The sequence below is a fragment of the Schistosoma haematobium genome, chromosome ZW (assembly GCF_000699445.3).
Source record: "Schistosoma haematobium chromosome ZW, whole genome shotgun sequence".
NCBI lineage: Eukaryota > Metazoa > Platyhelminthes > Trematoda > Strigeidida > Schistosomatidae > Schistosoma > Schistosoma haematobium.
In genome coordinates, this window is record NC_067195.1 from 54,378,375 (window position 1) to 54,395,233 (window position 16,859).

Sequence of the window (16,859 nt, forward strand, 5' to 3'; positions counted from 1 at the left end):
ATTTATTTCTTAAATGAATGCTAATTAAGCTCGGGTTTTTAGTTGGAGGGGTATGTGTTATCCGTTCAAATTGCAGTACTATACATTCATAAAATCTGTTTCTGAACAACATTATATACAGTGGGCACTGTGTAGAAATTGGCGTATCCTCTCTGTTCTGTAGTATGGCGCTTTAATCGATAAAGACTTATGAAGTGCGTATATCTGAAAAAAATCAAGCAGTAATAATAAAATAATTGTTAAAAGACATTTTAAGTATTTGATGAACTCAGTGAAATTTAAATGACTATTATGATAAACAGGACTTTTAGGCTGTGAAGTTATAGCAGTCTTTCAAAATTGTACATCCAATTCCTTAAGCTAAAACACCAGTTATCTTAGAACAAAATGATCGATCTATCTAGTCTGGATGAAAATTAGGTTTATCCTGTGTTTTGAAATGGAGTGATGTAATGAATTATTGTGTTGTGTATCTTTAGCCATTAGTTTGAACACGACTTTCAAGAGTTGGTCCGGTTTAAGCAACGGGTGTCTACCTTGCACCTATATAACTCATACCCGAGCTCGTTAGTATTAGCTTGTACTGTACTGGTACGTTACATCTATTGAAATCAATATAGCAAGTTTAGGGCCAAATAATCTGCATTGCAACTACGCTTAAAGCATCTTGACACAGGATTATCTGTTTGAAGAACGTGTGGTTTGCTACTACTAATGCTTCCGGAAATGCTAGTGTTTCGTTTTGACATGACAATTTATTACGGAATCCTGTGAGTTTATACTAACCTGTCGACTACTGAACATCATTCTCTTGGCAATTTGGAAGTTGAACCCTTGGTTACAGTGTTCATGAACTGAGTTAGTAAGCTTTTGCTTTTATTGTGTCCTTGAACGGCAGAGTGTGCCATTAGCGAACCACGGCGACTAGGCATGAAGTTTACGTTAATCACTTCCGCTGCTATTTTTGAGGGACGACGTCGCCCAGAGATGAATGTGTTCTTTCGATTGCGTTTGCGCTTTTTATTCAATTCACCTTCATTACCGTTAACTGTATTCTGTTTGTATGGATCGTTTATATTATTGTAATCCATCATAGATTCGTTTACATTTGAATTATGAGTCGCTGTAAATAAGTTGTCAGATATCACATTCGAGGCATCCCTCAAGGCAAATTCTGACTCACTGGAGTCGATATCCTCAAAATCATCAACTTCTGGCTGTCCTGTGATGTAAAAATCTGGGTCCTGTTAAAAATTTAAATAATGATAAAGATTATATTAGCTGGTGATTAGTCCTAGTATCCCTAAAACTGTTCAGAATTGTTTTATAAGCGAATCGCGATACTAATACACCATTAAGAAAAAAAGCAGGTGTCTCAAGGAATAAAGAACTATTCATCACAATCTCAGTACCTATTTTAGTAATCTTGTTTGGTATTTTGAACCTTAAGTTCGCGAAGTGTTTATACGTTGTTCATCCGCTTCCTGATATTTAGGGTCGAATTAAGTGCGATGTAAGGTTACTCATAAACTCTTGGTATAGCCAGACTACCATAGAAAGTTCCATTTAGCAATCTTATTCACAGGCGTTGTCAAACTTGAAGATAAAGGGAATGTTTTAATTAGTTCATTGACGCACATAGCCACAAGTTAGTACAAACTACATTTTATTTGTATAGGATTTCATTCAGTACCATGGTATTGATTTGCTTTTAAATAAATTAACCTCTACAGGTTCGCATCCAAAGATAGGCCATTCTATAGACGATACACACCAGGTTATATCTTGTACTTTCTGTATTGCTTATGGGTATTAATGGATTTAGTTAGTTATATGCTTCCTAGTAACGATAGTACCTATCATACCCACAAGATATCGGTTACTGGGATTACGGTCATTCTAGTTTTCAACCTATATATCCAAAGTATAAAGCTGTATTACATACGAAGTAATTTCTCAGAAATCCTAGCGAAAATATTCATTTAAATCGTCTGCAAATAAACTTTCATTTGATTTATACCATCTAGCTTACTTCATCAAAGTCTCCAGTAGTCATTGAACGTTTAACTGTGGGATTTTGTTCCAGTTTAAATGGATTTACATTGAACTGACCGCTAAGGCAAGGATAGCCTGGTGTGGTCTGTGCGAATTTTTGTAGTGATGAGTTTCCTGATCTTGATATTGAAGCACAGTTTAATTTGGACTCACAAGACATATCTTGAAATTCATTGTTCAAATCACTTAGAGAAGAATCGATCCCTAGTTCACCTTGACTGCATCGTTGTTTCAACTGTCTAAGTAGAATACAGAATTCACTACGTAATTTTGCCAATCTCAAGTTATTTGTTGTTGGAGACCCGACCATATTTTTAACGTTGGAAGATTCCTCCAGTTGTCTTTGGACCCATCGAAGTTGCTCCTGAAGCTATAAATATCAATATTTAACTCATAAGTAAAATGTGATGCGTTATGAAATTAACATGACATTTACTAACGAAATTCACTAGTCACTGAGTACCAGTTTACGTTGCACAGATTTAAAATTCTTTCGCTAATTATGTGAGCGATGTTAACAATTAACCATTCAGAGCTGTAAATGAAATAACATCAAATCAGTCTTGCTAGTACAAATCCAACTGCTCTTGGGCCCCTTGTAAGGTTAATTCATTTTTTGTCATGTTTATCTATTACATCCCAAATCGTCAACAAATTTCAGTAGTATACAAATTTATTGCAACTGTTTGGTGACATATTAGAGTTCTGTTTAGATGGTGGTTGGAGGTAGTCAACAGGAAACCCTGATTACATTTCAGTCCTACAGGAGGTTAGTCACGGCTCGGATAGCTCAGTGGTAACGTCTCTGACTGTGAAGCTGGGTGACACGAGATCGAATCCGCCAGGGAGCGCCAGTTCCCTCAAGATTACAGGTACACCTTGCTGACGAGTGCCAAGTAGCACGAAACCCGGGTCCAGGGTTTCCTGTTGACTACCTCCAACCACCATCTAAATCTCAATACATAGTGCCCGCAGTGTCGAGTCACCTGGACTGGTGGCCACATTGCAACATGGTCGATAGCATTCGATCTGCACTAATAAGGACTAGACAAGCATGATATTGATCACCACCCAGTGATCAATCAATTGTGATTAGAGTTCTGTTTTTTTATATGTTCTAAACAATCAACAAAAGGATATATTCCTGAGGTGCTCAGACAAAATCCTGTTTTTTCCTTATTAATGTTCCATGAAGAATCTTAAGCAACCGAATAAAAGACATCTCATATGGGATCAATGTTTATGCTTCATTGCTTTATTAATATAGGTACATAAGCATAATCCACTCACCAATTTCAACCTAGGCTTTAACTAACTGACTAACACATTACTACAGTAAAGATAGAGGAAATAACAGTAATGGTTTCAGTATTTAGATACCTGTGAAAAAATTATATGCCTAAATTATAGATAAAAGAACTTTAGTTAAGTTCATGTAACAAGAGTAAATTATACGAGTTATGAGCAATCAAAGTATTCTATTCCTTTATAGTTTGTCTACAAAGTGACAATGAACAAATGAAAACTGTTTTAGGACAAGATGAACTAATTTCCTGTTGATTTTATTAAAGTAAACAAGTAATAAACCCATTCACAGGACAAGAAAGATTGGTGAATGTCTGACATAGTGAATACAATACTGATAAGGTTGATAATATAAAAAGATTTTTTAAAGTATATTAATGAATGATTACCAGAAAAGTAATGTGAATTTTCTGGATAGAAGTCCTTTTCTTTACCATTTACTTACGTCTGTTACCCCTCATGGAGGAAGATAGACAGTCCACCAGAATTCCCCATCCAACTCTGCCCTGGACAGTCCTTGATTATTCCTGTAATATATGTCCTGTTCACCCCTATCATCTTCCCTTAATTTCCTCTCCAGCTGGAAGCTGGCACTTTCTCTCCCACAGTAGACTGTTGCTGATGATATGTGGCCAGCGGACATTGAGTATCTTGCGTAGACAGTTGTTCATAAATACTTGTAATTTTGATGACGGTTGTGGTAGTTGTCCGAGTTTCAGCTCTGTACATTAGAACTGCCTTGACGCTCGTGTTGAAGATTCTAACTTCGATATTGGTTGTTCTGATTTCCATATGTTCAACTGTGGGAATGCCATCCATTGCTTTGCCAATTCCTGCCCTTGTACATGTTGAGGATGACTGGTGTCATTTACTTTAAGGTTATCACAAACTGGAGTTTTAGAATCACGTGTGAGTTTCTGGAAATTAGCTTGAAGTATTTCTCGAAATAACATTCATATTTTCCAATTTTTAATCCATGAAATTTTAGCGGATAAAATTACACAGAATACAAATGACTACTTTTGACAGTAGAAGTAGTGTGATTTATATTTGAAAATAACACATCTGTGTGGTTAGCCACATAATTACCTCAAATATCAAATGGATTTGAAAGTGAAGTTACGAAATAAATAATACACAAATAAAAAGATTTTGACACTGAAAGAAAGCCGGTAGAGAATTATTGAAGCTGACGAAGTCATAAAATCAATATTCTGCCTTAATTTGAGATAATTATGCGATAAATAGAAAAGAAAATCGTGATTTACTGGCTAAAGTTATGAAGCCCATATCACATATGTTGTTCGTTGAATACATCTTATTAGGATATAAATCTCGATTTGTATGAATATACAAATAAATCCGACGAACCACAACATACGTTGGATTTATAAATTCATGTTGTCTTTCATGGGTGGCTGATATATATTATTGCTAATAAATATAACATGAGTAATCTTAGTTAACAGTAATTTAAGGTACTTAGAACAGGCACATTGACCAGCAGAACTCAATATTTATGCTTGAACCGTTGAAAAACCGACAGAAAGTTTTAGCTTTGCTCCAGAAACCTGCTTGTTTAGAAAACAATTGCAAATGAGGAATTATTGAATAACAGTTTAGTCAGTGTACAGGACTTTCCAGCAGCGCGCGCTTATAACCTATTGAATATTCGAATACAGGAAATTCGGGACTTAAAGGCTTTATATCCTTCTGATCGATCTGTGGTGCCTCACGGATAACTATTCCTGAGCAATCATTTACTAGAACGAAGCAAAAAATACAACACATTCACTTATATTTAGAAACAATGCATTTATCAACATCAAATAATAAACTAACCTGTTCAATAGGTTGACCAGCTTGATAAGGTGGAATTGGTTTACTTCCATCTGTTGAATACGACAGAGACTGAGCTTTATTAATCTTACCATTAGATTGTGTAAACTGACAAACACTAGGATTATATGACATGCATTCTGAAGTTAATTGTTTACATGATGACATGTCTTCCTTAGGAGAGTTTAGTTCATCCGTCAAACTAGTAGTTGAATTATCAGTCGACATTTTAAATATTGAAGAAGAAGTAGTAGTGGTAGTAAGGTTTGCTTTTTCATTTATCGATGATATTTCATTATGTAACACTAGACTTGGATTTAATGATGGACTCATACTGATTGCAGACAGTGCGGATACAGACGACTCAACATTTGAACTATGACGTAACCAACGACTTGTCATACTAGGTACATGACGTCCAGAAAGCAGTTGACACATTTTGTTAAGCTTTTAAAGAAATTGAAAAATATCACAAAATAATTATTACATAGATAAATAACGATTTTATTAAATATTTTGTTCATTGTACCTAATGGTAAGTGAAATAATATATAAAGAGATGCAATCTGTAATTATTAATGTTTTGTTTAAAAACATTACACACAGACTATGTCATTTGAAGAAAACGATATGTGAGCAAAATAAACTATAATGAATAATAACTCATTTATTCACTGCATAATTTACCAAATTTTTCATTACCACTCTCCGTTACTTGTTATATTCTCATATAATATACAGTTTGACTAAAAATAAAATAATAATTTTAGCAGAATAACATGGATTAATTTGTTTATCACGTTCTCTTTTTAACTATCCACAACATATAGAGGATAGTTTGAATTTAATTGAAGTTCAGTGGAGAATGATTTAAATTGCTGGTTGTATCTGTCATAAAATGATTGCCGTTCAAGTGTCGTTGAAGAATAAACAATATTGTAGGCTTAACTATTAGAACCACTAGTTCAGTGTTCGATGATGAAAGTCCAACATCAATCAATTTGCGATATAATCCAATGATCAATCAATGCCATTGGTGATAATCACTGTTTCACACTCAACTTGTCTAAACTCTGAGAATCACGATTTTACACTAGAACTTCAGGAAAATCTTGGTGTAAGTCACTGTAGTAAGATCAATCTGTGACGAATAAGCCCAAATAATTAAATGAACCTTTACTAAACATCATCAACTATACTATGATATTGAGCTACACAGATTAACCAATACGATATAAAGAAATATTGAGATGAAAAAATGGGTTTAACTTGTGTAAGATGAATTTGAGAAATTCATACAGTAATACATCATAAAAGAATGACTAATAGAAGTAAGAAAGTGAAAAGTATGGGAGAGGTAAGGTTATTCGCTAAATTACAGTAAAATTCTAACACCCTTCCCCACTAAAAAAGGAAAATCAAAAAACTTAATTGTGCAACCACGTGACTTTTGAGTGTATTTAATACATCAATACATTAAAATAACAATATATTTACAAGATGATAATACAGGTAAATTTGTTGCGATGATTTAATTTACTGTGTCCTCTTCTTAGATAACTCTAACACACACACACACATGAACATGATCTATTACTTAACAACGTTTTTTAAACATTCCATCTAATTTTGACTGAATTCACGTTTATATTTTGTTTAGATTTTCAAGTTTTACTTTCTGTTAATTTTTCTTTAGGGAAATAATAAAATAATAATAATAATAATAGTGATAGAATAAACATGATCAAAGTTTTACGTAATATACTAGAAAACATTACGAACAGAAAATAATTCTCTCTGTTGGATATCAAACCAAATCAAATCATGTTAGAGGGTTAACTACACATTACTCACACCGCTTACCTCAAGTCTTGAAAGAGGAACTAAATAGCAAATAAAAAATAAAAAAAAGTCTAAAAACGGTGATTTTTTCTGAAAAAAAAATTATTATTAAAATTAAATGATAAGAAAAGAGAAATTTTGAAATGTTTTAGGTCTTGTACATTTCATTTCATGTCCGCTTACACAAAAACAGTGCATATTTATGTGGTTGAATATTTTCTTGTTTGATCTTGGGTATAATAATAATAATTGTTATTATTATTACTAGTATTGTTATTATTATTTGTTATGACCTTGAATGTCTGGTTTTTCTATCGCACGACTTATCTACCAATCCGAATACGACTTATACGAATCTTCACACTAGGCCAACCAATGACGTTCAACCGGTGTGGGCAGTCTAGCGTCCTTATTGGTCCTATGTCCTACGAGCCCTTCCACTTGAGTCCAGAACAAAATACCAGCTTCCGAATCAGAGCAGATCAGACCAGATCATTTATTTCAGACATACTTGGTTTATATATCAATCAGACAAACCGCAACGTACCATAAAATAGGAAATAATATTGTACACAAATAAGCCCAAAAAGTGGCTGTGAATGAGGGAGGCAGTAGTTAATAAACTGAACATAACTTAAGGACCGTAAATCGTACAATAATAAATTATAGATCAAAATAAAGCTTATTATAAAAGGAATATAAATATCCATAGTGTAATTGTTGAGTAGTTATACAATAAGAATATTTATAGAATATTAGTCCATGAATAGTCCTTGGAATTTACCTGTAGTTTAATCTTCACCGGATATAACACCTCCCCTTTTTTTTTTGAAAATTCCAACTTTAGATTCTGATTAAAAAAAAGAATCATATGTGACTTTAAATTCCTCAACATTCTCCTCCTCCTCGAAATAATGTTGGGTCCTTATGGCTCCCAAATACAACTAGTAGGACTTTATTTAAACCATGTTTCTCGTATTGACTGGAGAAGCCACTAAAAATGACTAGATGATGATGAACGACCTTTGACCTGAGTTCATTATTTTCAAATTCATTATGAATCTCGTTAGCAGATAACGAGTCATTAAGAAAGTCAACGTCTAACAGAATTAAATTAGATTTTTGGCCATCATTCGACTCAGCTGACATATTTCCCTCATTGTTATAAGAAGTTTCATCAAAATCATATGCATTATTCTGAGAATCAATGTCTGGCACACTGTCATTAGAAATGGGATAAGTTGACTCAATATAAAATTCTGTCTTCCGGTGATTTTGAGTAACATCTGGTACAATTTGGTTCATCGTGTTGCTCCAGTTATTTTCTGAATACGAGTCACCATAGCTTTCTCGACTAATAGCACGTGGACCACAATTTTGTTCTAGCTGGAGTTTATTTTCAGAGCTGGACAGAACCAGTAGCGTTTCATTTAATTCTGGACTCTGGGCTTCATCTACAGGATCTGGCTCCTGATCACCTGGTATTTCCACAACTTCATGTGCATTTAGCACAATATTTTCTTGCTCTGAGCTGGACACGTTACCAATATTACGTTTTGATTCAGGTATAAAAGGATTTGAATCCTCCGCAGGATATGCTTCTGAAATGTCCATTACTGCACCATTATCTGCATCATGAATAGATTTCTTATTTTCTGCTTGAATGCAAAGTCTGCCCAAAACTGTTTCAAATAGCTGTTGTTGGAAGGCCAACATCTTCTGCTGGTGCTGTAATATTAACCGCAACTCTTCGAAAGAAATCGACATTTTTTTTTTTTTTTGCCAATAATATTAGCTCCAGAAATCACCGGCAATTATACAGCTAATTTATTTCCAAAATCTGAGTCACCACTTGTATTATTATTATTTATTTGTTGCCAAAATCCCCGTCGCCAATTGTTATGACCTTGCGTCTCCCAATTATTTTGTTTTTGCCAAAATCCCCGTCGCCAATTGTTATGACCTTGGATGTCTGGTTTTTCTATCGCACGACTTATCTACCAATCCGAATACGACTTATACGAATCTTCACACTAGGCCAACCAATGACGTTCAACCGGTGTGGGCAGTCTAGCGTCCTTATTGGTCCTATGTCCTACGAGCCCTTCCACTTGAGTCCAGAACAAAATACCAGCTTCCGAATCAGAGCAGATCAGACCAGATCATTTATTTCAGACATACTTGGTTTATATATCAATCAGACAAACCGCAACGTACCATAAAATAGGAAATAATATTGTACACAAATAAGCCCAAAAAGTGGCTGTGAATGAGGGAGGCAGTAGTTAATAAACTGAACATAACTTAAGGACCGTAAATCGTACAATAATAAATTATAGATCAAAATAAAGCTTATTATAAAAGGAATATAAATATCCATAGTGTAATTGTTGAGTAGTTATACAATAAGAATATTTATAGAATATTAGTCCATGAATAGTCCTTGGAATTTACCTGTAGTTTAATCTTCACCGGATATAACATTATTATTGATATCATTGTTATTATTAAAAAGGTAACAAGTGTAAGACAAAAAAGGGTCAATAAAATAAATAGTTTGTTCTATCTGTGCTATTACCAATTTAGTTAGTGAACTTATATATAATGAATGGCATTTAGAAAAATGACCTGTTTGTTTGAATACCGAATAAATTCTATAGTCTATTGCTGCACAATAATAATTATTATTACTGGTATCAGCATAATAGGAAGCTGGAATTTACAAAACGACAGCATATATATGTATATTTACATTATCAGAATAAATACAGACAGTTAATAACAACGTAAAAAATTATGTAAATAAGTATAAAGTTTATTCGAAATTTGTTAGATTAAAGCAACATTTAGAAATTGTTCAAACAAAGTATGTATGTGCATATATATTCTGAATTTATAAAAAAGTAGTTTCGTATAGTTCGAAAGTTTGATTGAACTAACTACTGGTCTGTAAGTGTAAATAATTCGATTGAGAACACTTCAATTATTATTTTCAATCAAATATGGAAGTAACTTTATACAAGACTATTAACCTAATCGATTTGTGGAAATTAGTTACATTTGAAGACAATTATTAATATCAATTGACATCGGAACACAGAGAATACCAGAAACCTATTTTATGGTATAAGACTACATAACAGTATGCGAAAAGTGCTTCGTATAGGATTCAAATCAACACCTTTAATTCTCATTCATGACGAGCATAATACACTCAAACTAGTGAGCCGAGAGTCAAAGATCATTTTCCATTTAAAATTAATTCATGAATATCAGCTATTATTGTCGACAATAGTGTGCAGTTGAACTCTAACAGAACCTTGAGAATCCATTTTAAAACTCATCACTGATGAGCGGAAAACCATTATTAGGTTACATTTAAATGTATTAAACTCGTTTATTAGATCTGATAGCATTTGTTCAATCCTGTTTGAAGTTATCAGTACACACCACGAAGAAGCCTCACACCATAACAGAAAATTTTTCCTGATCTCAATGGTTTTCAGTGTGGCTCCTAAGAGCATATTAATAGGTGAAAACCAAAGTTAACTTTAGTTAAGTTAACATTAACTAAGTTTATTTGATTTCATGGATAAATTAATTTGGATACGAGAAAAAGAGAAAAGAAGGCTAACTTTCCTTTTTCATTTCCACTCAACTAATATTCTATTTTTATTTTTATTTAAAAGAAACATAAGGAATAAATTATTTAAACCAAAAAGAAAAACAAAACACAACAACACAACAACTGATGCCTTTTCTAACTAATTCCCTCTCTCACTTGTTCATAAAATAACATGGAAAAAAAATAAATCTGTTTGCTTTCAAGAAGTAAATTCTATCATCTATATTTGTTATAGAACAAAAAATATATATAGGCTAAAATTTCGCAGTTAATTGATAACAAAGAATTGAAACAATTAGTGAATATGTGATAACTCTCATCAAAAAAACAAACAAAAACCAAACACCTAGTTACGCATAAACAGATGCATAGTTACATGGACATTTATAACAGTATTGCATACGTATAAATATCTTCTTCCTTTTTTAAAATAAAAAAATCAAAACAGCTGTGTAAATACACCTGGTGTGTTAAGTGTTATTCTCCAATTGAAAAAACACAAGTTTTGGTAGAAAAAAAAACAAACAATTGAAAATATGTACTATCATAAGACTGAAAGGAAAAAAAACAACAACATAGAATAGATAAACAAGAATAATTTCTTCGGGGTAGTAAAATTTAGTTTGCAAATAAAATACTACTAATAATATTACTAATATTAACATATCAATTGTATTTATTTTGATGCTCTCTTCCTTGTATTTAATATTATCATGTCATTCATATTATTTATAAATATGTATATATATGTAAGCAACTTTCTATTTTCAGTATAAACTCATGAATATAAATTTATCAATGGAAGTATTTATTTGTATTTATATCATTGATATGATTTATCTCTTCTTTTCATATATTGTTCTCTAATGTTGACTATTATTATTTCGATATACTTGTTATTTATCTTGTAAGTTTCATCGCACCAGTTTAGAGACTTAGACTGATGCATACTTTCTTTTTTTTCTTCTCATCATCTTAGGGTTTATGTTGATAATGACCGATACAAATTATGTTTCAATGATGATATTATTTATGTATTTATATAGAACATTGAAGTTGTTAATATTATTATAGGCATTACAAGTAAATATCAATTTATATCAGATGGGTTTTGCGGATATCATAGTAATTTCAATGGTTAAGATCATGAGTCATTTGAAGCTAGACCACCATGGAAAACCCGGAAGCACTGGACAGCCCTTTTGTCTTATTGTGGGACTCCTCAGCCGTCGCATCCACGACCTCGCCCCATGCGAGATTCGAAACCAGGATCTATTGGTTTCGCGAGCGAGCACTTAGCCACAGCTGAGGAGTCCCACAATAGGAAGAAACGGCCGTCCAATGCTTCCAGGTTTTCCATGGTGGTCTAGCTTCAACTGACTCATGATCTTAACCATTGAAATATCAATTTAAACAATAAAATCAATTCATTTATAAATTGGAATTTATTCAAAATTATAGTACTATTAATTTCGATAATAGAATTAATCTACTTAATTTTAATAAACTGAAAATGGTTTAGAATTTTATAAAATTTATGAAAAACTGCTAATTTAATTAAGATAACATTATTGTAGAGAGATGTAAGAAATAAAACTAAACAAATTGTTAGTTGATACAAACAAGTCACATTATAATAAAGATGTTTATAAGTGAATCATTTGAATAATTATGAATGAATTTATGAAATTCATCAGATTGAAGGTGAACCTGCAAAACAAAGTCTATGATAATTGACATGACCTATTATGTATATACAGTTTTATGTTGAAACTAACATGATTATACTTTTCGTTTGAAATAAAAGACTTTGGAATATTATGTAGTATTATCTTATTAAAAGGTTTATTTTAATATTATAAACATCAATCGTTTATCAAATACAAATCTTTATATAAACACTATTTGAATTACACCAATAATCTCATATGAGGGTTAAAGTCGTTTATCAATCAATTGTTCAAACTGAATTATAGAGTGAAGTTTAAAACAGATGTTGCCGAGTAGTTGATATTTATGCGTTTTAAATATTTTAACAATCGCTATTTTCATTGAACAATCAGAAAAATAATTAATTTCAGTTAATAGAATGTGTTTTCCAACCTTTACAAGATTTAAAACAGTGTTTTGTGCTCATATAAGTGAACAGAATGAAGTTGAAACATAGAACACTAAATACACATACTATTGATTTATGTTCTTTTTTGTTGTAATTTACGTCAACTTTTTTTCTAACTGAAGAGGATAGTTAATCACAATGTGATAAGATAACAAAGTATAAATTTCATCAATTAGGATGTTGTTCAAATCAGATAAAAAATAAAATAGGGAGAGATGAATTGTTGAGACTATATTTTACGGACGACTTTTGAGCAACGCTAAAGTGACCTTTAGAATGTCCACATACTAACTAGGACCAAATAAGGGTTATAAACCAGTGTGAAGAACTACAATTAAGATTTACTCTCAATGGTTAAAGGTTAAGAATTAGATTTATGATTTTCATCACGAACTAACATCAGCTAAAATGCCAAAAACTCTCTTTAACCAAATAGATGACTGAATTTCGCGCCAAAATCCAAGACCTTTTGTCTTATATCTGATTGATTCGTTCATAAATTATAGTCTTAACGATGAATTAAATTGCATGGATTTAAAAAAAAAATTATTCATGAAAAATTTGGCTTCTTTTTTCTTTATTGTAAATTCTTTAATAAAATAAAAACAGAAATCAACTATTTATGTACTAAGATATTTGTAAATAAATATCTACATAAAATTTAATTGTAAATTCTTAGTTGTATTAAATTTGTTGAAGTGAATAATAGAATATTAAAAAGTAAAGACAAGTTAGCATTATCTATGATAAGTCGTGTAGGTTGAAAGCTATATACGATTCCTAAGCTATTCCCGTAACCCGCAAACTAGAACTACACAGCGACTTGAACTCCAGAGAGAAGACACAAGTATGAGAGAAAACACTTTATCCCAAGGTTCCTTTTTTGTACAGAAAATCAAGGGTATTTATAGATGTTGGCGTCTGTTAAACCAACATCATATTTCAGCCAATCCGTTAACGTCATATTATGCTACCGACCAATGGTAGCACGCCACGCTGGAATTCTCGAACGTTCCATCATACTCTGATTGGCTAGAGCCCTTCGGCTCCTTTTTGGGCCTTCGGAGGCTCCGTTGAAGTTCTCCGGAAGCCGGCCCAACTATCTACCATAAATATAATTTTATGTAAGCTAGTCTTTAAAATAATCTAAGATTATAAACAGTTTAGCATACCACAGTTGATTGATCACTGGGTGGCGATCAATGTCATGCGTATCCAGTCTTTATTAGTGCAGATCGAATGCAATAAATCATGTTGCAATGTGGCTGCCAGTCTAGGTGACTCGACACTGAGGGAACTATATATTGAGATTAGATGGTGGTTGGAGGTAGTCGACAGTTTCGAGTCACCTAGACTGGTGGCCACATTGCAACATGATCGATAGCATTCGATCTGCACTAATAAAGACTAGACACGCATGACATTGATCGCCACCCAGTGATCAATCAATCGTGATTACATCTCAGTCTTACAGGAGGTCAGTTGCGGCTCAGTGGTAACGTCTCTGACTGTGAAGCTGGGTGACACGAGATCGAATCCGCCAGGGAGCACCAGTTCCCTCAAGATTACAGGTACACCTTGCTGACGAGTGCCAAGTAGCACGAAACCCAGGTTCAGGGTTTCCTGTCGACTACCTCCAACCACCATCTAGTTTAGCATATATATATATTTTTTATAATTCTTCCATTAGTTCTTTAAAACGCTAATAAACAAACAACTTGAATGTTCAATAGATACATATTATTAGTGAATTTCCTAATTTGTGATTAATTACATCATACACCATATTTGTTTCTTTTTAAAAAAAGTGGACATAAATAGTAAATGGACGAAAATTTATTTCTCTTTTTGCTTGTATTTCAACATATGCTTATATATATATACTTTGATATTTCCAATGGTTAATGTTTAAGTCTGTTTTCAATGGACGAATATCTACCTATGTACAAATAAATGTACAAATTCTAACACTTTATAACATAGCAAAACCAACAAATATGTATCGTCATGCGAAAATGTTAATAAAAAGCAACAATATTTGAAAATATGTACATTTATACATGTCAATTTATTGACGCTTACAAATACTACTTATTTTTTTTTAGTTTAATAATTGAATTGAAGGAATTCTATGACATAAAAAGTCAGTTGCTTTCACAATTCATTAGAGGTTTACATAAAACATTATTTATGTCATGCATATAATATCTAAATAATATTAAGTAAGGTATGTCATGATTACAATTTCTAAAAATATAAGAAAAGGAAAGTTAATTAAAACTGATATGACAATTTCATTAAAATTTTATACTTATTTCTGGACAAGATTAGATTATTTATATTCTAAATATACATACGGCTTATAATTAAAATTCAAGCTTTACTGCTTGTGTGGGTATTACAGAATGAGGAAATTTACTCTATTATACTAATCAAGCATCTCTACGTTTGTGATGCTAATGACAAGTCGAAATAATATACAAAAATAATAAAAACCGAATGCTTTAAAATAATAATCCTACGAAATAAGCAGTATGAAAGTCAAGGAAAACTGTTGAATTTTGTTGATATCATGAATTTATCTATGTTGAACAAATATTGAAAACTTGAAAGAACTGGACGGACGTTTATGCTAGTATTGGACTTCTCAGCAGTATATATCTATGACTTCATTATTGGAAAACAAACTGAGTACCTTTGTTCTCCCAATCTTGCAGATTAATTAAAGTTAAACTTCCACACCATTGGATCATGCCTCAGGGATCTAAAGGCTAAATATCCGCTCGCAAAACCCGGAGGCTAGTGGGATGGTCGTGGGTGCTAGTACTTGGGCAAAACAACTGTTCAGTGCTTACAGCTTTTCAATGGTCTTCTAACTTGGATCAGTTCGTGATCTCAATAAGACCTCACGAAATTTCCTACTATATATGTATCTATCTTGGAAAACCTTCATAAAAACATATTCAACGGAAAAAGAGTGAAAAATTATTTTCGAAAGTAAAACAAATAAATTCAAACGGTCAACACAAAACCCAACCAGATATGTTCATGTTGATAAAAATAGAAGTACTTATTGAAGAAAGTAGACAATGAACAAACTATCTCAGTTGCACCATACATATACTTGGTTTACTTCAATCATATTCTAATACCTGTTTTTTTCAGCACATGACATTCATTTTGTAACGAAACAGATTTAAAAACAAAAATCGTGTAAGAGTAAATCGTTTTAAAATTTTATCAACAACATTTAACACAGTCCGAAGTGAAGAATTATTGATTGTTTTCTGGTCTTCTTTTTTCCATCCGATAGTGTTTTATTATCTTAACTGTTAAGTACCTCAATATTTAAAGACATGTTTCTATACAATGACCTAAAGCCCACAAAAATAAACATTCAGGTGTTGTTGTTCTGTATTCCGAAATTAGTTCAGTATGGATTTCCAGAGTTAGTCTCATGGAGATACTTGAATTCAGAATGTTGGCTTAAATGCAGTGAATAAATGAAATGTCAGCTTTGAATTGGATAACTAGTTAATTTCCTAAAATTAGGTTTTAGAAACAGGATTTTGGAATTTTCAGTGAACGACCCAAAAACTAATCGAAACATGATATTCAATGAACATTCAAATGATATCTTCCCACGAAACTGAATAATTGATGTAAGCGCATGATTGATCTGATACTAGAAGGTAAGAGAGATCCTCAGCTGAATAGGGTTATCTTCATATAGCAAAATCTTAAGTAAAAGAGCGAGTAAGATTAGAAATTACTTTAAAAACTGAACAATCAGGAGAATATGGAAATCAATGGCTATTACCAATAATTTTTGCTGTCCTATCATATTAGTTACACTACATTATGTTAAAAATTGCATTTTAAATTCATGCTAATAAAGAAAAGTTCACATTCACTATACAATTTCAAATGTGAAGAAGGGAACAAATCAAAAACCTCCGTTTCTTCATTTAATTGAAAAACTATCGATAGATATGCAGTAGTCTGCATTTACGAGGTTCAATTAATTCACGATACATAATGACAATTATCGAATATCATTGTTACATTCTGAAT

At 32.3% G+C, this 16,859-nt stretch overlaps 1 protein-coding gene across 1 annotated transcript in view; it reads right to left on the bottom strand.

Annotated features, from left to right (window-relative positions):
• Positions 1-26: 26 nt before the first annotated feature.
• The window catches only part of ASH2L_5 (Set1/Ash2 histone methyltransferase complex subunit ASH2), a 58,523-nt gene continuing 41,690 nt past the window's right edge, over positions 27-16,859 (bottom strand). Inside the window, exons 7-10 of the mRNA XM_051211778.1 lie at positions 5,203-5,646; positions 2,033-2,425; positions 787-1,244; positions 27-204 (exon numbers count right to left, since the gene is read on the bottom strand). Of these exons, the coding sequence (XP_051071876.1) occupies positions 804-1,244; positions 2,033-2,425; positions 5,203-5,646 (1,278 nt within the window). The 3' untranslated portion in view covers positions 27-204; positions 787-803. The remainder of the gene's footprint in view (positions 205-786; positions 1,245-2,032; positions 2,426-5,202; positions 5,647-16,859) is intronic.